General features: G+C 46.6%; 1 protein-coding gene and 1 pseudogene across 3 annotated transcripts in view; one reads left to right on the top strand and one right to left on the bottom strand.

Moving 5' to 3' along the window:
• TSPAN9 (tetraspanin 9) overlaps positions 1 to 22,700 on the bottom strand; it is a 200,795-nt gene that overhangs the window by 154,880 nt on the left and 23,215 nt on the right. The window contains exon 1 of one of the 3 annotated variants that reach the window (XM_090273851.1): positions 16,447 to 16,507. The exons of the other annotated variants lie outside the window; for them this stretch is intronic. Coding sequence (XP_090129977.1) covers positions 16,447 to 16,507 — 61 coding nt within the window. Of the gene's footprint in view, positions 1 to 16,446; positions 16,508 to 22,700 lie in introns of those variants that run through there. 3 annotated transcript variants of the gene reach the window in all.
• Positions 3,586 to 3,995, top strand: LOC150012524 (large ribosomal subunit protein eL32 pseudogene; annotated as a pseudogene).

Raw genomic sequence — 22,700 nt, 5'->3', positions numbered from 1 at the left:
TCAGGGCCTGGAGAGCTCCAAGTCATCTGGTCCAGTCTGCTCATTTCACAGATGAGGAGACTGAGACCTAAGAGGGGAACTGGCTTGCTTGGGCACAACATCAAAGTGGAGAGAGTTTCTCATAACAATGCCAGCAGGAGCTTGATAATGGCAGCTCAGTGCCAAGCCCTGAGTGCCCTGTAACTCACTTGCAGGGCCAGGCCCAGTGCCTGCAGTCCATCTGTCTCTCCAGCCTGCCAAGAACCCTTCCTTCCCCTGTGCTCATGTTGATGAAACCCACCGCAGGTAATTTCAGAACACCGTACCAGGGGAGGTTTTGCTGGCCGTGGCACCAGGCCTTTAATTTCCGATTTCCCAGCCTGACACCCCTAATAGTCCTAGCCCTCTCTGCTCTAAGCCCCATGTGGTCATACATCACCACAGCTGATGCCAGCCATGCCTCCCCCAGCCATCTGGACAGAAAAATGAGGAAAGAGGGCAGGATGCTCTTGGCAGAGAGGACCGATGGAAGCTAAGGACACCTGGTCCCTACCCTTCCTGACCTTGCCATGTATGTACTGTTGAGATTCAGGGGTGATGGGCATGCTTCTCTTTTTCTGGGACTCAGCTGCCCTATTAGTAGTTTGGACTTTTCAGCCCAAACTCAGCAAGATGTATTGAGATAGGAGTGTCTCTTCCCCCATACATAAAGAAGAAGAAAATCCATAACAAACTCGAGTTGGGCATTTTCTAGGTACAGGAGGGCCCCTGCCCTGGAAAAACTCGCAATCAAGTCAGTGAGTCAAAACAAGTCCACATATAAAGGTAATTTCACATATGAGAGCCATGTCAGATGAAGAACACGGGGCCAAGGCATTGCCGACTGGCACAGGTAAGAAAGACACAACGGGAGAGACTCTTGAGCCAGCGCTGAAAGATGAATGTGATCTCAGGAGTCTAGAGGTGAACGCAAGATTGTGGGTATTGAGCATGGGGTAAGTGTGGTCCCTACTGGAGAACCTCACTGTCTAAGGAGTGAACACACACACCATCCACCAGGAGGCCCAGGGCTGCTCGATGCGCAATGCGCTCCCGTGGGGATGGGAGAAGTAAAGGAGTCTTCAGGATGAATTTGTGTATTTTCTAGGAAGTGACCTTGAGCTACACAAGGAAGCAAAAGAAGACAAACTTGAAGTCAAACTAAATGCTAAGAAATGTAGTTCAAGCCCTGGCTGCTGTGGCTCAGTGGACTGAACACCGGCCTGTGAACTGAAGGGTCACCGGTTTCATTCCCGGTCAGGGCACATGCCTGGGTTGTGGGCCAGGTCCCCAGCTGGGGACATGCGGGAGGCAACCAATCGATATATCTCTCACACATCAATGCTTATGTCCTCCTTCTTCCTCCTTTCCCCTCTCTCTAAAAATAAATAAACAAAATCCTTAAAAAAAAAATAAGTGTAATTCAACAATCATTTCATCCTTGTAACCTAATGTTTTGGGGAACAGAGAAAAGATACAAATGTCATCACTGGATATTGTTCAAATCCAAGCCCTTTCTTTGGGTCTTAATTTGGCCAAATCACAAACTTCACTTAAGAGGAGCCCTGACTATGGCTAACATGCTAATGAAACCTCCACTTTTACCTCCGTGGGCACAGCCCCAGCCTAGGGCTAAGAGTGAGAGAGAAGGATCAACTAAGGAGGAGACTGGCAGGAGCTGTTCACATCTGTGCAGAAAATGGAAAGCAATTCCCATTTAGAAACTCTACTGCCCTCGCTGGCGTGGCTCAGTGGATTGAGCATCAGCCTGCAAACCAAGGGGTCGCTGGTTCGAATCCCAGTCAGGGCACATGCCTGGGTTGCGGGCTAGGTCCCCAGTTGGAGGCACATGAGGCAACCATACATTGATGTTTCTCTCCCCCTTTCCCTCCCTTTCCCTCTCTCTAAAATAAATAAATATTTTTTTTAAAAAAAGAAACTCTACTGAATGACTTTCCTGGGGCTGTCATAACAAAGTGCCACAAAGTACATGGCTTAAATCAACAGAAGTTTATTGTCTCACATTCTGGAGGCTAAATGTCTGAAATGACGGCATTAGCAGGGCCATGATCCCTCCAAAGGCTCTAGGGGAGAAACCTTCCTTGCCTCTTCCTCACTTCTGGTGGGTGCTAGCCATCCTGGTGTTCCTTGGTTTGTAGCAGCATCATTCCAATCTCTGTCTCTTAGGTGATTCTTATGCATTTCTTCTTATGTGTTTCTAAGTCCAAATTTTCCTCTTATCAAGCTATCATCAGACTAGGGCACACCCTAATCCAGTACGCTCTTACTTTAATTTGTTTACATTTGCAAAGACCCTATTTCCAAGTAAGGTCACATTCACAGGTTCTGGGTAAATATAAGTTTGGGGGTGAGGGAAGACACTATTCAATCCAGTATACCCACCTACTGACAAAAGATGCCCTTGGAGTCAGAGATGCCTAGCACAGTGGGGAGACATAACCCTAAGCACCCAGAGTCTTAAGTTCCAGCCCCAAATCCACCTCAGGCTGGCCAGGACACCTCAGCCAGAATGCCGAACCTCTAGATGACTCTGTCCTCTCTGAAGGGAAAATTTGGATTTGATTTCCAAGTTCCTTCCAGCCCACAAACTACCATATTAACAAAAGCAAATGAAAATCAGTACAAACTCATGATTTTTAAAATATAAATACAGGTAAATAGAAACAGAATAAATGTATGTAGGTATATGTGTGTGCATGAGTTGGCATACACCAATTTTCTAGCCGTGTTCTCTGCAAGGACCTTGAAGCAGTGAAACTCCAGTAGCAATGAATATAACCAGTGCCTAGATCTTGGTTTCTAAACACCATTCTCCAGCAATGGAACCTGGACTCCCTAGAAAAGTGTTTGATCCCAGGCCTTTGACAGAAAAAACTGTAGCATAAGTCTGGAGTATATAGTGGTGCCAGAACGTAAGGAAGTGTTCAAAAAAAGATGAAGGCATGTCAAAAGGACACAGGAGCCAATCTGAAAGAGCTTCCAATGGTCAAGGCGGAGCAATCTGAACAACAAAGCAACTATGGTACTGAATTGTAACAACAGCCCATAAAATAGAATAACTATCCATGATATTTATTATATAACATATACCCATTCATTTATCATACATTAAATACTTAATAATACATAAATAAATATTCCTGAGTCTATAATGATAAAAAATAACTGAGTGAATAAATAAATGCGGGAGAAAGGCCAGCTCTTCCTTCCAGAAGAATTCCAATTAACAAAGGTAGCAGTTATGGGGGAAACAGAAAATCACTGTTAGGTGAACACCACAATAATAACTGTTGAAGGCAAGAACCACTGATGGGTGCTAAAACTGACACATAAAAGTTTATGAAAAAACAGGATATTTATATAGTCTCAAAGTATCTTCCCACAAAACATTTATTAATTACCAAGAAAAAAATAATTTTATAGAGGAGATACTTGGCCAACATCACCTTCTGCAAGTGACCAAGGTTAAAATCACTGGTAATAAGGCATGTAGCTCCCATCCTCAACACTGCCTACGAAGGTGGCAGCCATCTCCTACTCAGCTCCATGGCCACCCTCAGACCCCTCATGAAGCCCGAGATCATCAAAAAGCAGACCAAGAAGTTCATCTGGTACCAGTCAGACCAATACATCAAAATCAAGCACAACTGGCAGAAACCCAGAGGCGTTAGAATGTGCAGAAGATTCAAGGGCCAGATCTTACTGCCCAACACTGGTTATAGATAGATGCAGTAAGAAAACAAAGCACAGGCTGCCTCCCCAGTGGCTTTTGCAAGTTCCTGGTCCACAACGTCAAGGAACTTGAAGTGCTGCTGATGTGCAACAGATCTCACTGTGCTGAGATTGCTCACAACGTCTCCTCAAAGAACTGCAAGGCCATTGTGGAAAGAGCAGCCCAGCTGACCATCATAGTCACCAATCCCAATGCCAGGCTGCGCAATGAAGAAAATGAATAGACAGCTTGTGCACACATTATTTTGTGTTAATAAAACCATAAAATTCTGCCAAAAAAACACATATTGACAGATGTACTCCTTGAGAAGAAGTACTGAGAAGGAGGGGACATCGAATCTGTGGTATTCTTGCCAAAAATGCATAACCTCAATCTCATCATGAGAAAACATTAGCCAAACCTAAAATGTGGGGCATTCTACAAATTGATTGATCAGTATTCTTTAATACTGCCATGATCATGAAAGATGAGGAAAAACTAAGGATCTGCCGCAGGTTGGAGGAACCTAAAGAGAGTTTTGATAACTAAATATTATGTAGAATATTGGAGTAGAAAAGGGGCATTAGTGAGAAAATCCATATAAAGTCTACAATTTGGTTAATAACATTACACCAATGTTAACTTCTTGGTTTTGATAGTTGTGCTATGGTTATGTAAGACAATAACAACAAGCTAAAAAAAGCAACAACAACAAAAAAAGGAGAGTGTGCGTCATGTGTCGCCATACACGTACATGCTACAGGGCACACAAGTGCAGTAAGGGCAGGATGCCTGAAAGTGTGTAAGAGAGCACGGTGGGGTGAGGGGCGGGGGGCCTCTTGCTGTTTCAGGCTCGATGATACAATTTTCACAAAAGGATTACTAGATTACATTCTTCACCACAGGCAGCTGTCCCTGTCAAATAAATAATCATCGCCTTACATTTACATATCGCCTTTCATCCCCCAGCCCTTCTCCTACAGCTAGGACCAGCCTGGCAACAGCCTCAGGCCTTCTCAGGGAAGGGAAGAAGGCAGAAGCAGGCAGAGGGGCTAGTCCACACTGAGGAGACCAACTTGAACCAAATTCGGTTTCCAAGAAAGGGACCCCCATTGTGAGAGGAAGGGGAAACTTGGAGGTCAGGAGGGGAGGGTGGGCACATAGGGAGGAGGGGTGCGCCACAGGTGCTCCAAAATAAAGGCCAGGGCAGGGGAGTGGCAGGCAGCAGGCTCTCCGGCAGGGCATCTGGGCCAAGCAGCAGCCACCCAGAAGCAGTAGGGCAGAGCAGCTGCCCACTCAAAGCCTCTAAAATGTGGGTGATGTTTGGGCAAGTTCCTCATCTGTGAAGTGCCCCTATCACATAGGATTCCTCTAAGCATAGATACACACAGTAAGCACTTAGCATAATATCTGATACCTAATCTTGCAATTCACCTGCTGGCTACATTGGAAGGGCCAGAGCAAGGACCAGATGGAGAACGTGGACATCGGGCATGGTAGAAAATATCGGGACACCTACTGGTTCCAAGGAGAGAAGCTATGAGTCTTCCCTAGAAGCTGACTTGTCAGAAGTCCACTGCTGAGCAGCATGGGGTGGGGTCCTTAAATCCAAGCTGCAGGAAGCTGTTCACTCAGAAGAGGTGACTTGCTCTGAGGTGGGGCTGTCCCTGCAGGGGGGAAAGGCAAGGGCTGCCCTGAAAGGGCCACAGCAGAGCTGGGCCAGGCTGGGAAAGGACAGAGGTGGGGAGGCTAAAGATGGGAGCCCCTACTCAGAGAAAAGTCTTTCTACCAAGAACCCTATGTTTCCTAAGCAACTAAGACACAATGCCAGAACTACCAGGCCCTGTGTCTAAGGTGCTCACAGTCTAATTGGAAAGACAAGTGCACGCTGAAAAGTCAGATCAGAACATGAGAGCTGTCTCCACCCATGATGCAAACCGAGGGCGAATGGGAGAACTAGCGGCAGTGCCACAGGCACCAGAGGACAGAGAGGCCACCTGGATGTGAGGGGCTCCCAGCAGCAGACTGGCTGGGGGGAGAGGAAAGCTGGCAGACACCAGAACCGCCACAGCATGCTCCAGAGGCAGGCAGGACATCCGTCACTGCCATGATGGGGGACCCGAGGGAGTAGGCTAGAAAAGCCACGTGGAGTCCGAGTGGGAAGGGCCGGGGTTTTGGACTCTAAGTTAAGACACCCTGTGTGCTCCCACAGCATGGGCACACAGCTCTTGGGCTGAGAAAGCTGGGGACCCTGGGGCAAGGAAGGTTTGGGAACAAGGAGCAAGTTTTCAGGGGATAGGTTGAGAGATTTTTTTAACTTTCTCATGACACAGGATATTTGAGAGCTGAGAGACTGGAAGCTTAGGTCACCTTGTGTAATACAAAACCTGAACTTCCCCTTTGGCATGGACCCAAAGCCCCTTGGTCCTCATCATGAATCTCATGGCTCCCCTCTGGCTTCCTGCACAGAATCCCAAGCTCTCTTTTGGCCTCTGTTGTGAACCCCAACACTTCCACGGCTCTCCACCACTAAACCCCAATACTTCCCCTCGGCTTTCTCCAATAAACCCTAAACTCTCTTGGTTCTTACCCAATACATGTCCAAATTTCCTTCCGATATCCCAAATAAAACCCCAGTTTCTTTTTGACCTTCCACTATAACCCTCCCCACTCCCACTGGTCCACACTGCTGAACCCACTCTTCCCTTGTTCTTTCCCAGGAACCCACATTCCTTTGTGCCATCGCCCATGGAACCTCAAAGAAGCACTTGTCCTCCCAAATCATCTAACCCCAAACATTCCAACATGCCCCCAACACAAACCCCAACTACCTTTTGCCTTCCGTGTCAAACTGCAAACCTTCCTCATTCAAATTGCCCCAAGAAATCCTGCACTTTCCTCGAACTTTTATCATCCAACCCCAAAATTATCCCCAACTTCCCATTCTGAATCTACCTCTTCGGCTTCTCCTAACGCACCCTCCCAGTCTCCTTGTGGAGACTCTGTAGTAGACTTGGGTGCCAAGGACCATACTTCTCCACCTACCAGTGGCAAATGCCAGGCTTTTTACTTCCAGTCCCTCCAGGACTATCACACGTTTAATAACACATGCGAGTCCAAACTGGCTATACCCTTTTAAAACAAAAACAAAAAACTTTATTTATTTATTCTTTAGAGAGAGGGTAAACGAGTGAGAAAGAGAGGGAGAGAAACATCAATGTGTGGTTGCCTCTCGCACGCCCCCAACTGGGGACCAGGCCCACAACCCAGGCATGAGCCCTGACTGGGGATCAAACCAGTGACCCTTTGGTTCACAGGCCAGCACTCAATCCACTAAGCCACACCAGCCAGGAATGGCTATACCCTTTTTGACAATTCCTTCAGCTTCAACTAAAAATCCCTAAGAGTTTCCTAGGTTCCAACCACCAGATTCCAAGACTTCCCTCAAGGTTCCCCTAGGAAACACCAAAGTATCCTAAAATGTAATGGTCATATCCATCACTAGAACCATTTCTAAATGCTTACTTCCCATTTCTGTACTTACCTCGTCACGATCGGCCCTGGTCCATAGGCTTCACCTTAAGCAGCACGCACCTGCATGATTCTCCCTCTCAGACCGTATCAGTGTGTTGCCCTGAAATACCCTCCCAAGGTCCATGGCGTGGATAACCAAGAGCTAAAGAGGCACAGAGCAAATTCCCTTGTGACTGGCTAGAATCTACTGTTCCCACACTCCTGCAGGGGTCAGGGGATAGTGTGAGTGCAGTGGTCTGATGGACTAGGGGGAAGCTCTAAGGAAGGTTTTGTGCCATGGACCCCAGAGGTTTCAAACTCTGTCAAGGAGTGTGTCAAGGAAGGAGTGAGGGAGAGCAGGCTGAAGAGAGCCCCACTGTCCCGCTACAAATTCCAGACAGAGGGCAGGAAGGCTCCCCCCTGCATAGTGTGTAGTAAGGGAGACGCGTGGGGCAGGCTGGCCTCTGATGAGTAAGGAGAAGAGGGGCGGTGTGAACAGAAAAGGGGGAAATCTAATTAAAACTGGTTCCTGCTCAACCACCTGTTAAAAACCACAGCTCAACCAAGACTTGGATGAAAACATTGCCAAGGATTTCTCTCTACAGCCTTAGACAGACGAAGGAAGGGCTGGGCCGCCATCCTTCCCTGAACCCCCCAAGAGAAAAAGGCTCATGAAGCCGAAACCTGAGAAGATGCCAAGGGACAAGCGGGAGGCAATTTACAGCCAAGAAAACTGAGCACTCTGGCCAGATGTGGGCCCTGGGGAGGAGGCTGGGGCCTAAGGCATTTGTGCAGGGAGGGGGTGAGGCAGAGGCCCAGAAGTTCCTTCCCCAGGACACCCCCGGCCTGTGGCCCTGGGCTCCCACCTTCTCAGAGGCAGGGGAGGGATGAGAAGGAAAGGGGCTGAGGGCCTAACTAGCTGAGAATCCTGGGTTCCGCAGCCAGAGGAGGGCACGGTGAGAGGTATGGAGGGAAGTGAAGCCTAGGAAAGGAGGTAGATGGAGGAAAGCCAAAGAAGACACTGGGAAAGGGCGAGCCAGAGAAGAGGCCCACCAGAGAAGGACACAGGCTGGACGCCAGGTCTCTGCCCTTGACCTGTTGGCCCCTGGCCTGGCTCCTCCATCTAATATCCATGACTCCAGGAGGCAGTAAGTAAGAACCTGCTGAGAGATAAAGCTAGTTTTCCTTCTTGGCTCAGCCCCGAACTTCACAACCCCCACCCCAGGCAGGGATCTGGTCTTCCTCAGCACTGATGAGCTGCTTTGTCCCTATTAGATGTGCCAGCTTCCCAGGCTCCAGCCACACCTGCCAGCACACAGGTGGGCAGGATGAGAAAAATCACACCAATAAGACTGTGTCAGAGCCCCCTCACCACTGCAAATAACAAATGTAGTCCTAGGTGAGTGAGGGGAAGCTGAGGCCCAGCGAGGGAAAGGGCAAACCTGAGGTCACACAGCAGCAAGAGGAAGCCAGGCCCCAGGCACCTGACTCATCTCTGGACTCTCCCACTCCTCACATTGCCTTCCTCCAGCCGCAGAGCCAGCAGGGACCCCAGTTTAAGACAACAGAGCTGTCCCTTCTCTTGAGCATCAAGGGGGCTGGGATAGGATGCACGGAAGAAGTCAAGCCCCTAAAGAGCTGAATGCAGAAATCCATTGACAAGAGGTGGAATTATTTCCCCCGGAAAAAATTTAATAAAGCCCTCCCTTACCGGACCCCAGGAGTATTTGGCTGGAAGCTGACGTAATATAGAGAGGAGAGGCCAAGGGGAAAGGAGCCCCCCACCTCCAGCAAGCCTACTGCCAGGAGCACAACAGGGAGGCTGCAGCTGGAGCTTCGGGGTGGGGGGGAAGAGAACAAGCCAAGCAGGATGTTGAAGCCTGAAACACAGTCCTGTGGGTGTCTGGCTGGAAAGCAGAAGCCTTTGAACTGGCAACCCAGGGGGTAACACTCCCTTGGGGCCCATATCCAGGCTGGCGTGAATGTCGGGTGCCCAGAGCAGGGCGTGCCAGAGGCCTCAAGGGGCTGTGAGTATGGGGGAGAGCCCACTGAATGTGAAGCAGTGGGGCCGTGGGAAGCAGGAGATACAGAGTTCCGGGAGATCAGGAGTGGGAACAGAGACTCAGGCTCTAGAGGCAGGCACACACGTCCTCCAGTGAGGACGGGGTGGGCCGCCTCAGTGGCCCAGGGAAAGGGAGGCGGTGCCAGCACCCATCTTCCCATCCACTCCTGTCACTCACCGGCTACAGTTTTGATGAAGCTGATGTGGCCATTAATGGGCCCGCATCTGCCCAGAGAGGGGGGGACGGAGACAGAGGAGCAGGACCTCAAGAAGACCCATCCTGGAGAGGAAAGAAGACAAGGAGAAGCCTGGGAGCCATCGCTACTGGTGCCCTGAGTTGAAAAGGTGCTGCACCAGGGAGGGTCCAACTGGAAAGGGGGTCTCAGCAAAAGCCCCCTTGCTTCAGATGAGCCCAGAGCAGCACTCGTCACTCAAAAGGTCAACAGAAAGCTGGTTACCAATACAAGAACCGCCCCAAACACACCTGACTCATGCCTCCCTGGCATAGCAACTGGTGGAAGGTTCTGGAAGCTGAGACCAACTGGCAGCTCCACAGTGCAAAGTGTGAGCTAGGGCTTGTCCCAGTCTGACCTGCCTCCGACCCAGGATACACGATGGTGGGACGCTCGGGGGCGGGGGGCGGGGGCAGGTGCCACCTCCCAATCTCGTCTGCTTTCTCCCTCCTCCAGTCCCCGTTCACTCATAGGCTAGCACCATGGCTTCCCACAGGGCACCTGCAAAACTGTCCTCCTAACAGAGAAGTATTAGCTGTAACTATAAATAACAGCATAGGTTTCCTGGCAGTCACCCCGACCCTGAAATGGAGTGAGTGCTTTTCCCACTTCCACCAACCCCCTCAATACCCAAGCCTGCTTCACTACAAAACAAAAGGCCACACAGTGTGGGTGAAAACAAAAATGAAAGGTCAGCATCCTGTCTTTGAAGTGTTGGCCAGTCCTTACCTTCTCTGAGCTTTAACTTCCTCATCTGTAAAAAGAGGATACCCCAGACCTAACCCAAGGCCACTGGGAAGACCGCGTGAAACCGTGGGAGAAGAGGAGCCATGTCAACCGGAACACAAACTGTCGAGTGATATGCAAAAGGCTTAAGAGTGATGACGGTCAGTGGTGCGGGACTTCTGACGGACAGACACCAGCCTCTGGAGCAGCCTGCCTGGATTCACATCCCCACACACTAGCAGCTGTGCGTGAGGACTCAAAGAGTTAATGCAGGGAGAGAAGAGCATTCCCTGGCTGGAGTGAGCGTTTGCAAATGTCTGCTATTAGTGTGGTGCAGGGCAGGTCCTTGGCCTCATGCCACTGTCCCTCCACCACCACCACTGCACCGTCAGTATGTGCACAGGCTGCCAAGCTAGGGATTCCGCAGAGAGCAACTGGACTGTCCTCAGTGACACTGGGTCTTAGTTTTTGGTCCCTTTAAGGTACTAAAACCCAGCCTGGGACAAATGATAAGACTTTTTCAATAGCGGGAGCTCTGCTAAAAGAGTCTGGGCCACATTAAGGGCTATTGAGAAGCTACCTCCTGGGGACTGTTTGAGCTGAGACAGCCACTTTCCATGAATGCTGTGGGGCCGTAGGATGGGGGGCTGCCTTGGCTTCATCCCGGCCTTTCCTCCTACCCATCCTGGAAGCAGTGAGATGTGGAATTTGAGAGTCCCTGTGCCACCTAAAAAATGATGGCTGATCCACCTAGAGCAAAGGACTTGACCTGAATAAAATCAATATGGAAGAGAAATTTATAAGTTTCCTGCTGCCATCTAGTGGCCATGACAAATAAGAGCAGGCAACAAGCCAGAAGGCCACCAGCAGGTCTCAATGAGCATCTGTCAGCCTTGTGAGGCAGAGCCTAGCAGAAAGCACAGGGAGCAAAAAAATCAGGAGTCCTGAGCCCCAGCCTCAACTGGCCCTTAACTAGCTACATGACACTCCTGGAAAGCTTCTTCCTTCCTGGAGCCTTATAATTTCCCCATTTATAGAAAGAAGGATCCCTTTCTTGTCAAAATATCTATGACACAAATTCATACTAATGTGTCAATGACCAATAACAGCTAATTGTGTAACTGTCCCCACAGCACGCTCATCTTGAGGTGGGGGGAGCCTCACCCATCACCCAATCATACAATAAAAATGCATTGAACGCCCCTGTGCTGGGGTTGTGGTTGCTATTTTTAGCAGTGCGACTGGCTTAGCTCCGCTCTAGCCACACTGAGACGGGCTGAGGAGGAAGGCCAAGGCTGATGCTGAGCTGACACAGGCAAAGGAAGGAACGAAAGCACTAGCTCTGCACCTGGCACAATGAGGACCGTCCTAACCCTCGCAACCACACTTTCTTCAGGCAGTTTCACATAACCCCTCACCACAGCCCTAAGAGTTGACTCTTCATAATCTAAGAAACAAAGACTCAGGGAGGTTCAGTAACCTACACGTGCCCAAAATGACACGGCAGTAAGTGATGAGCTAGGAGTGGAACCCAGGCAGCTGTCTAGCTCTTACACTTACATGACAGTGCGTGATCCCAGTAGCAGTTCCCTCTCCTGCCCTTTGTCATCCACATTCATGGCACCTGATTCTTGAAATCCTCTACCCTCTTCATCAAGGTTTCCCCTCCCTGTTTCCCCTCATTCAAGTCCACACAACAGTTAGTTGGAGCCAGCTGAGGAGAAAAAGCCAACTGCTGTCCAGCTTCCAGGATGCATCATTCCAGGGCATACCTGAACTCATTCTGTTTGGGTTCAGTCTGATGGTGTTATTTATTTTGCAGCTGCCCTTAGATGAGAGTGGAAAAAAATAAATGCACTAGAATAAAAGGCCTACAAGGGTCCAGAATCCACATCCAGCTCTACCTGTGATTTCTCCTAGGAAGGGGACAGGGGCTGGGAGACAGGTGTGAAAATGGGCCCTCTCACATTTTATTCCATTACTTTTATGTTATGTTATTTTTTGCAGCAACCACATTTTCATATAATAATTGAGTTGTTATTCTGAAGTAAATACTTTTATGTGAATAGATAAATGGCAGACGACCAAACCCTGTCCTTCTAAGGAAAGTGCCCGGGGAAGGCAGGCAGGTCTCAGAACACAGGAAATAAGCCCACGTCTTTTCCAGGACGGGTGGGGTCTCTTGCACAGAGGCAGATGGTGGAGTGGTTTCTGAAGCACTGGGACAAAATCTCTGCCCCCCAAAATACCTCATCCATCTGCTCATTCATGCCTGAAATTCCTGCACTGAGCAGTCTTTGATTCCTGGTCAGAAATAGGCCTGAAACCGTAAACCCACCCAAGAGATGCAAAACGGTGCCTTCCAGTCACATAGAGGGAATGAGGTTACTGGTTCCTGGGAAGCAAGGCTCTCAGAATAATTCTGTGGACAACGTGGGGACATTCAGGCCAGAGGCAGTAATAACCTGGCAGATTAATAACTGCCCAAGGGAGTAAGCGGAGTTCTGTGCCAGGCTTCGGGGAGGCCTCTGTTCATACCCTGACACAGGTGGAAGAGAGAGCTGGATGACCAGAACTGGACAGGACAAGGCTGAAACAATTGTGACCACTTGGGATGAAAGAAAGAGAATCTCCACAAGCTGGAGGAAGGGATGACACTATCAAGATGAGATTATCAGATAAGAGAAAGTAGCATATCTAGAACTCATAAAGTGGGAGTCACCCACACCAGGCTGTTCCCAACCTGGCTGGATGTGTGACCTAAGAACTGGGTCAAGAGAAAGTCATAATGTTAAAGCTGAAGGAGAATGCTCAATGTCATTAGGCATCAGGAAAATACAAATCAAACCACAATGACATACTGCTTCACACCTACTAGGGTGGTCATAATTGTTTTTAATTCCTTTTAAATTAAAATAACAAGTGTTGGCCAGGACAGAGAGAAACTGGAACCTTCATACATTGTTGGTAGAAATGAAAAATGATATAGCCACTCTGCAATAGTTTGGCAGATCCTCAAAATGTTAAACATAAATTTATCATACTATTCAGCAATTCCACTCCTAGGTATATACCCAAAATAACTGGAAACAGGTGTCCAAACAAAAATTTGTGCATGAATGTTCATAACAGGTCTATCCACAATAATCAAGAAGTGGAAAAACCCAACTGTCCATCAACAATGAATAAACAAAATATGGTATATACAAACCACGGAATATTATTTAAGCCATAAAAAGGAATGAAGTACTGATACATGCTACAACATGGATGAACTTTGAAAATATTGTCCTGGCTGGTGTGGCTCAGTGGACTGAGTGCTGGCCTGCAAACCAAAGGGTCACAGGTTCAATCCCCAGTCAGGGTACATGCCTGGGTTGCGGAGCAGGTCCACCAGTAGGGGTGCAAGAGAGGCAACCACACGTTGATGTTTCTCTCCCTCTCTTTCTCCCTCCCTTCCCCTCTCTCTAAAAATAAATAAAATCTTAAATAAATAAAACCTTTAAAAGACAAAGAAAAAAAATAAAAAAATAAAAAAAGAAATAAAATCTTAAAAAAAGAAAAAGGAAATATTATGCTAAGTATTGAGATGTGCCAGGCACAAAAGGCCACATATTGTATGATTTTATTTACACAAAATGTCCAGAGTAGACAAGTTCACAGAAATCAGATTAGTGGCTGCCAGGGACTGAGATATAGGGGGGCTGGGGGGAAGATGTCTACGAGGTGCAGGTTTCTGTTTGGGGCAATAAAAAAGTTATGGAACTAGGTAGCGGTGATGGTTTTACAACACAGTGAAAATGCTTAAAGCCAATGAACTATACACTTTGAAATGGTTTAATTGGTCAATTTTACATTATGTGTATTTACCACACACAAAAATTGTTGTTAAAATGAGGAGGACGTTGGGAAGGACATGGTACATCATGTCAAATACCTAAGGACCTATTCAGAAGTGGTCAGAGGAGAGAAGGAGCTCCTAGCTGTCAAACTCTGACCGTACAGCACTCAGGAGAGCTAACATGCCCCGCACATTGCCGTGTGCAAGGCACTGTGCCAACGGCTTTATCAGCATGAGATGTTACTATTATCCCCACTTCCAGGTGAGCAAACAGAGGCTTAGAAAAGGTAAGAAGGAAACTGGCCCACAGTCACATGGTAAATGGAAGAGCTGAGGGTCTGTGTTACTGGTCACTACACTATATACCATCATCCATACAGAGAACACAGCTGTAGCTTCACAAGGTCCGCGCTTAATCAAGTCTCACCGTCTTCCATGTGACCTTTAGCTATTTACTCAGCCTTGCTGGGCCTCCTCTGTACAAATTGGAATCGTCGGCAGCCGTCCATCTCGAGAGACGATGGTGTAGCTTCTTAAGAGTCTATCTGCACCGCCGAGAATGGTTGTGCAGTCCGACTCGGGAGTGACACGGTATCTGTCTCCTCCCGTGTTGAATCGACATCTTGCGATGACGCTAGAGTGTCCTCTCCAGTGAAGCTGAAGCTACAGAGCCTGGGCAGGGTGATATGGAGGGTCTGCTGTTGCCCACGCAGCAGACCCCCCCTCTCTTCGCAGCTGAAGGGTCCAAGGGAAAGACGGAGTCGATACAGCTTGGGTTCAGGTGCGCCGCAGGAGTTGCCGGTGTTGACTACAACGTCAAACCGCCTTAGGGACTCCGGCTCCGGATTTTCTGTCGGGGTTTACTCCCTTAGCCTTTCCCCTGAAGAGGTATGCCGCAAGGCAGCGGAGGTTTTTTGGAGTCAGAGTTTTCCTTCTCTGAAATTGGAATAACACCATCAATAGACTGCAAGGCCTGGAAGGGCAATAAAATGAGATAATGAATGTGTCTAGCAGCTCCGGGCACATAAAGGGGATCCATAAACGTTCAGTTCCTTTTCTTCCCCAAAAGCAGAGAAAATTACAAAGATAGAGTAAACTACATAAGCACATAAAGAGTTCCCTGTCCAAGGAGGTGAGGTGATAAAGAAAAGCAGAGGCCCCACTCAGCAAGGGCAAGCAGGCATCAGATGAGGACTGGCCCAGATGACTGGGAAGCTTCTGCCCTTGAAATCTGATGTGGCTACATGAGGCCTGTTCCCAAGAGTGGGCTTCACTATAGGAGAGAAGAGAGCAATTCAAGGACACTGGGATCCTAGAGGATTCAGGTTTGCCAAAAAAGAGAAAAGGTGTAGAAAAGCAGATGGCTGGGAACAGCTAAAACAAAGTTTGCCAATAAAAATAGAAGTAACCTATGTTTTTAGAGCATCCCCATGAGTGCCAGACACTATGCTAAGCATTTTCCAGATATTATCTCATTGAGTCCTCACTTCTCCATGGGGCAGACACTACTATTATCACATCTCATTGACGAGGACACTGAAGCTGAAAAAGGCAGAGCAGCTTGCTCAAGGCCTCATATGTAGTGAGTTACACTTGGTCACTGTGCCACAGGCCAGTCCTGAGTGCCAGTCTCAAGAAGCCCTCTCATCTGATTGGGGGGGCGGGGGGGTGCTGCCCTTAGACTTCATCTGCCCAGCTCCACCTTCTGCTTCAAGCAGAAGTCTCTCCAGAGCAGAAAGTTAGCCTCACGTAGCAGAACCTTCTCCCTACCTGCCTATGGCCGGAAAACTGAAGCTAGAAGCTGATGCTAAGAAGAAACTATAAGAGGATCCAGCAAATATAATATTTCGAAAAATTCTGTTAAGTACAGAAAAAAAATGAGAAACTTCTGTTTTCACCAGCTTAATCAGCTTCAGAAAGGAAACCACAGGCCCCTTCAAGTGGCTGCCAAACGCTTGGTCCGATCCTGCTGGTGAGCTGGCCCTGCTGTCTGAGAGGGGTTCACGTTTCCAGAGCTGGTCAGGCAGGACCGGCCACAGGCACAGGCTGGTGTGCTCTGCTGGGGCCTGGGGAAGCCAAGCAACTGGGAAGTGGTCCACTGGTCATCCCAACAGCACCATCCTGAAGGAGCCAGTCAGTGTGGTGCCCAAGGACTCCCCCAGCTGCCACTGGGCAGCAGCCTATGCGCGCAAGAGGCAGCACAGAAGGCATCAAAGGAGACCCAGGGCCTACGGTGCTCAGAGTTCGCATACCAACTGAACAGGAGCGGAGGGTACTCTGAAGAAAATAGGACGAGTAATAAGCAGGTCTCTAACTCTACCTGGTTCTGCGTGGCTTCCCCTCTGACCCTGGTACTCCAGTCCACAGTGGGAGCCATTCATCTTCCTCTTCAGCCACCTAACAAAGAAACTATGAGGACAAAAGAGGCAAATTCTGAAAGGGATGTTGAGACCTTAACTTTTCCTTAGGCTAACATTTAAGGGTTTATGGTGTATCAGACATTGATAAACCCTACATATGGATATCTCTTTTCATTTCCCTAACAGCCCTGTGCAGTTGGTTATCACCATCATCACCATTTCAAATGCAGACGAACTGAGTGCTCAAGAGTTAAGTGACTTGTGCAATGACAAACCCAAGTTCATATGTGGTAGAATGGGGATACACACTCAAGTGGTCTGACCTCAGAACCCACACTTTGACCAAGATCCTTTACCACTTCCTAAAACAGACTCTCAGGAGCTAGTAAAAGTAATTATTAAACATACTTCCTGGCCTCACAGCATTTACAGCCTGATGAGGGAGATGGATAAAGGGATCCAATGCACAGGAAAATTACCTATGAATATGTATACATTATTACTAAAGGTGTGCATTCATCAATTTAATTACAGAGTCGTGTGTATGCATGTATATATATGCACAAATGCTGGAGACTCACGGGACTCAAAAAGAGGACGGTGAGAATTTAATTTTAAAATATAACACACAATAGCCAAAAGGTGGCAACAACCCAAATGCCTATAAACAGATAAATAAACAAAATATGATCCATACATACAATGGAATTTATTATTCAGCTTTTAAAAAGAATGAAATTCCGCCCTGCCTGGTGTGGCTCAGTGGATTCAGCGCCAGCCTGCAAACCAAAGCGTTGCCAGTTCTATTCCCAGTCAGGCCACATGCCTGGGTTGTGACCAGGTCCCCCATTGAGGGTGTGTGAGAAGCAATCACACACTGATGTTTCTCTCTCTCTCTTTCTCCCTCCTTCCCCTCCCTCTAAAAGTAGTTATATAAAATCTTTTTTTAAAAAAAAATGAAATTCTGATATGTGCTACAATATGGATGAACCTTAAAGACATTGTGCAAAGTGAAATAAGCAAGTCACAAAAGGCCAAATTATTCCACTTATAGGAGATACCTAGAATAGTCCAATTCATAGAGAGAGAAAGTAGCATCATAGTTACCAGGGGTGAGGGGAGTGGAAAGTTCATGTTTAAAGGGTACAGAGGCACAATTTGGAATAAAAGTTCTGGGATGGATGATGGTGATGACTAGACAATAATGTGAATATACTTCATGCCACTTGTGAGAGTACTTTTTTTAAGTATATTTTATAGATTATGTTGTTACAATAGTTCCAATTTCTTTTCCCTTTGTTCCCCTCTGCCCAGTACCCCCCTTCCCTCCAGCAATCCTACCCTCCTCAGTTCATGTCCATGGGTCATACATATAAGCTCTTTGGCCTCACCCTTTCCTAATTATTCTTAACTTCCGAAGCCCTGTCTATTTTGTACTAACCTATTATGCTTCTTAATCCCTCCACCATTTCCCACTTCCCCTTACCCCTCCCAGTTGATAACCCTCCAAATGACTTCTATACATATGACTATTCTTATTCTGGTTAGCTTAGTTGGATTTTGTTTTTATTTTTTAGATTCAGTTGTTGATAGTTGTGAGTTTGTTATAATTTTAGTGTTCATACTTTTGATCTTCTTTTTCTTAAATAAGTCCCTTAAACATTTCATAAAATAATGGCTTAGTGATAATGAACTCCTTTAGCTTTACCTTGTCTGGGAAGCACTTCATCTGCACTTCCATTCTAAATGATAGCTTTGCTGGATAGAGTAATCTTGGTTGTAGGTCCTTGTTTTTCTTCACTTTGAATCCTTCTTGCCAGTCCCTTCTTGCCTGAAAAGTTTCTTTTGAGAAATCAGCTGATAGTCTTATGGGAACTCCCTTGTAGGTAACCCTCTGCTTTTCTCTTGCTGCTTTTAAGATTCTCTATTTATCTTGAACTTTTGGCATTTTAATTAGGATGTGTCTTGGTGTGGTCCTCTTTGGGTCTAGCTTGTTTGGGACTCTCCATGCTTCCTGGACTTGTATGTCTATTTTGTCAAATTTGGAAAGTTTTCTTTCATTATTTTTTCACATAAGTTTTCAATTTCTCATTCTATCTCTTCTCTTTCTGGCATCCCTTTGATTCAGACGTTGGCACGTTTAAAGTTGTCCCAGGGATTCCTAAGCCTCTCTTTTTTTCAATTTTTGTCTCCTTATTCTGTACTGGATGACTGTTTGTTTGTTTTTTCCCTATGTTCCAAATCATTGATTTGAACTCCGGTTTCCTCCCCTTCACCATTGGTTTTGCGTGGATTTACATTCGTTTCATTTAGCATGGCCTTCACTTCTTCCTTTCTGCGTTTGCCGTACTTAAGCATATCTGTCAAGTCTCACCATCTTTAGCACCAGTGTTTTGAACTCTATGTCTGTTAGGTTGGCTATCTCCTCTCATCTGTTAGGCTGGCTATCTCCTCGTTGCTTAGTTCTATCACTGAAATCTTGATCTGTTCCCTCTTTTGGGTCATACTTCTCTGTCTCCTCATCTTGACAGGCTCTTATGTTTGTTTGCTTCTGTGCATTAGGTGGAGCTGTTGCACCTGTTATGTTGTAAGGGGAAGAGCCTTAAGTATTCATCAGTACAGTGCAACCTGTTTCACTGTGTTGTGATGCTGTATGTGGGGGAGGGGTCTGAGAGGGAACAATGACATTTGCTCAGCACTCACCCGTTTTCCAGGCACTTCTATCACTTCTATATGGGACTGGCACCCGTCTAGCTGTTGCCCTGGGTGTCGTTCCCAGAATGGGTGGGTCTGCGGATGTTCTATGACTGCGGGGGTGCCTTTAACAAACGAACTCTATTGAGAGACTGGCAGTTTCTTCCTCTACCTCAATCCCCACTGGTTTTCACAGTCAGAAGCAATGAGGCTTTACTTTCCCTGGGGCTGGAACCATAAGCTGTGCAGTCTGGTCTGGTGCTGGGAGCACTCCCCAGGTGTCCCTCCCCACTTTAAAATGTGTGACTGTGCTTTCCATTGGCCTGCTGCTGCAGCCACCACACTGCGTCCTCTCCACCCCAGCTCTGCCCCTCCTACCTGTCTGGATCAGTATTTCTTCTTTATATCTTTGTTTGTTGGACTTCCACACAGCTCAATTTTCTGGAACTTTTGGTTATCTCTAGTTTTGAGGTGGTTGTATTCCTTCTCATTTATGGAGGGAGATGCAGTGTGTCTGTCTAGGCCTCTTATCTTGGCCGGAAGTCTCCCTCCCTACTCTTTAAAATGTGTGCCTGCACTTCCCACTGGCCTACTGCCACCGCCACTGCTGCCACCACTGCCACACTGCTTCCTCTGCGCCCCGGCTCCGCACCTCCTACCTGTCTGGATAAGTATTTCTTCTGTCTTTGTTTGCTGGACTTCCATGCAGCTCGATTTTCTGGAACTTCTGGTTGTCTCTAGTTTTGAGATAGTTGTATTCCTTCTTAGTTGTGCAGGGAGACATAGAGTCTCTACCTACACCTCCAACTTGGCCGGAAGTTGTGAGGATAAATTTTATGTACTGTATTAAGTGGACTGGCCAAGGGTGCCCAGATTAAATATTATTTCTGGGTGTGTCTGTGAGGGTGTTTCTGGAAGAGATCAGCATTTGAATTGGTGAATCCAATGTGGGTGGGCATCATACAATCAGTTAAGGGCCTGAACAGAACAAAAGGTGGAAAAAGTAGATAGCTTCCTCTTTTTTCTTGCCTCATTGCTTGAGCTGAGACATCCTACCTCATCTTCTCTTACCCTCAGACTAGGATTTAAATCATTGGCTCCCCCAGTTCTCAGGCCTTTGAACTCAAACCGGATTACACCACCTGGGTCTCCCGCCTGCAGATGGCAGATGGTAAGACTTCTTAGCCTCCATAATCATGTGAGCCAATTCCTCATAACAAATCCATATACTATATATAAAATGTGTGTGTGTGTGTATATCTCCTATCAGTTGTTTCTCTGGAGAACACTAATATATACACTACTGAACTTGTTCACTTAAAAATGGTTAAAATGATAAATGTTATGTATTTTTGCCACAGTAAAAAAAAAATAAGAGCCCTGGGTGGTGTTGCTCAGTAGACTAAGTACCAGTTTGCAAACCACAGGGCTGCCAGTTCAATTCCCAGTCAGGGCACATGCCTGGGTTGCAGGCCAGGTCCCCAGTTGGGGGCACGTGAGAGGCAACCACACATTGATGTTTCTCTACCTCTCTACCTCTCTTCCTTTCTCCCTTCCCCTCTTTCTAAAAATAAGTAAAATCTTTAAAAATAAATAAGAAAAAATTCTGGTGGTGATGGTGATAATCATCAAACCCTAAAGTTTCTGTCTTTGCTCTAACCAGTGAGGAACAGAGAGTGGCAACCCAGCAGCCCTGTTGGGGTGTACAGGGAGAAGAAAGCGATTCTTGAGGGAAGATGTGGAAATTCAGCCTTTTGTGCTTAAGGCCCCCTTGAAGATGATCTGAAAACAGACCTTCTGTGTTTTGAAAGTTTATTCCCCACTAAGTGAGGTGTTTGCCTGTCCAAAAGGAGGCGTGCTGGGGTCCTAAAGGTGGACCTGGAGGAAAGAAAGGGATCAGGGCTCTGGATCTGTAAGATAATGGACCACTGAACCCACATTCCTATCTCATTGTACCACCCCGGTAAGCTGAGAACCAAACAGGATAGGGGCCACCTCTCCAAAAATAACAATATCACCATTTTAATATTAGTCGTATATTTACTGGTCCTTTATTAAACAGTTTATAAGCATCATCTTATTTAATCCCCATGAGGTTCTAGCATTATACCCATTTCACAGAAGGAGGAAAGTGAAGTTCCAAGAAGTGCTAGTGAGCTAGGATCTGGATCTCTCTGATCCTAAGCCTCTTTTCTTAACCACTATGGGGCATCATTTTCTTTGTACTCTTGAATACAACAAACTCAAAGGAAGTCTCATTGTCGGGAGTGAATATTGCCACAAAGGCCAGTATTTATCCAAACCACAACATGTTTAGGGGCCTTAAATGCCAGGTGATACGCTAAGGATTGATCTATATCCATAAAACACAAACAAACAAGCTTTTTTGTGTGTGTGGAAATGATAGAAAAATATTTATTCACATGAGAGATGTTTACAATAAACATTGTTAAATGCAAAATATAAATGGAATATATCATGACACTATTTTCGTGAAAATGTATGTATATGATTATATGCATGCATAGAAAAATGTGAACATTTAAACACCCAAATGTCAACTGTGGCTCTCTTTGAGCAGTATGATTACAGAATAGTTTTATTTTGTTCTCTTTATTTTACTGAGCATGTTTTCTATTTTTTTCTAACTTTTTCAATTACAGTTAATATTTAATATTATAATAGGTGTACAGCATAGCAGTTAGGCATTTATATAACTTACAAAGTGGTCACCCCATAGGTCTAGTACCCCCGACACCATACAGTTACTGCAGTATTATTGACTGTACTCCCTCCGCTGTACCTTACATCCCCATGGCTATTTAGTAACTGCCAATTTGTACTTCTCAATCCCTTCACCTCAAAAAAGATGTTCCTGAGTTAGGATCACTTGGGGATTGGTTTCAAACTTATCAGCCACAAAACTCTGTTAAAACGGCGAGCTTCCCTCTTTACCACTCCTCTTGTGAAACCAGGCAGGATGGCTATTCCCAATAAGCTAACGAGGTATCTTTTTAAATTGGGCTTCCAGAGGCCATTTAAGGCAGGCACAGAAAATTCTTGTAACAAAGACCATCTGAACTACAAAGAGAAAACAATCAATTGGGTTCACATGAGTGGAAAGAAACTTAAATTACGGGGAGGTTTAGAGTAAGAAATAGAAAATGTCTCTTGTCACAGTATTCAGGAAACACAAGTAATAAAGATACACATATATTTTAAAAATCATTCTTCAGTTCTAAATTTACAGCTAATTAAAGGAGAAAACTGGACAGGGGAGAGTATGGCAGAGAAGGAAGGGAAGAGGGAACTCAGGCAGAGGAACCAGCTCCCCGCACACATGCTCTGGAACAGACTAGAGACACCACTTTACGGTGCAAAGTGGCATTATGTATATCCACGCCATAAACACCCTGCAGTCCTGGGAAACACCAAGATGCTGTTGTTACTTTTCACTAAGGAAATTTCAGATGCTACAGGAGGACATAAAAAAGAACAAAAATCATTAATAATCACTACC

The sequence above is a fragment of the Furipterus horrens genome, unplaced genomic scaffold (genome assembly GCF_987537825.1).
Source record: "Furipterus horrens unplaced genomic scaffold, mFurHor1.1.pri manual_scaffold_4, whole genome shotgun sequence".
NCBI lineage: Eukaryota > Metazoa > Chordata > Mammalia > Chiroptera > Furipteridae > Furipterus > Furipterus horrens.
The sequence above is the reverse complement of the archived record's forward strand: the minus strand, read 5'-3'. Positions and strand labels throughout refer to the sequence as shown.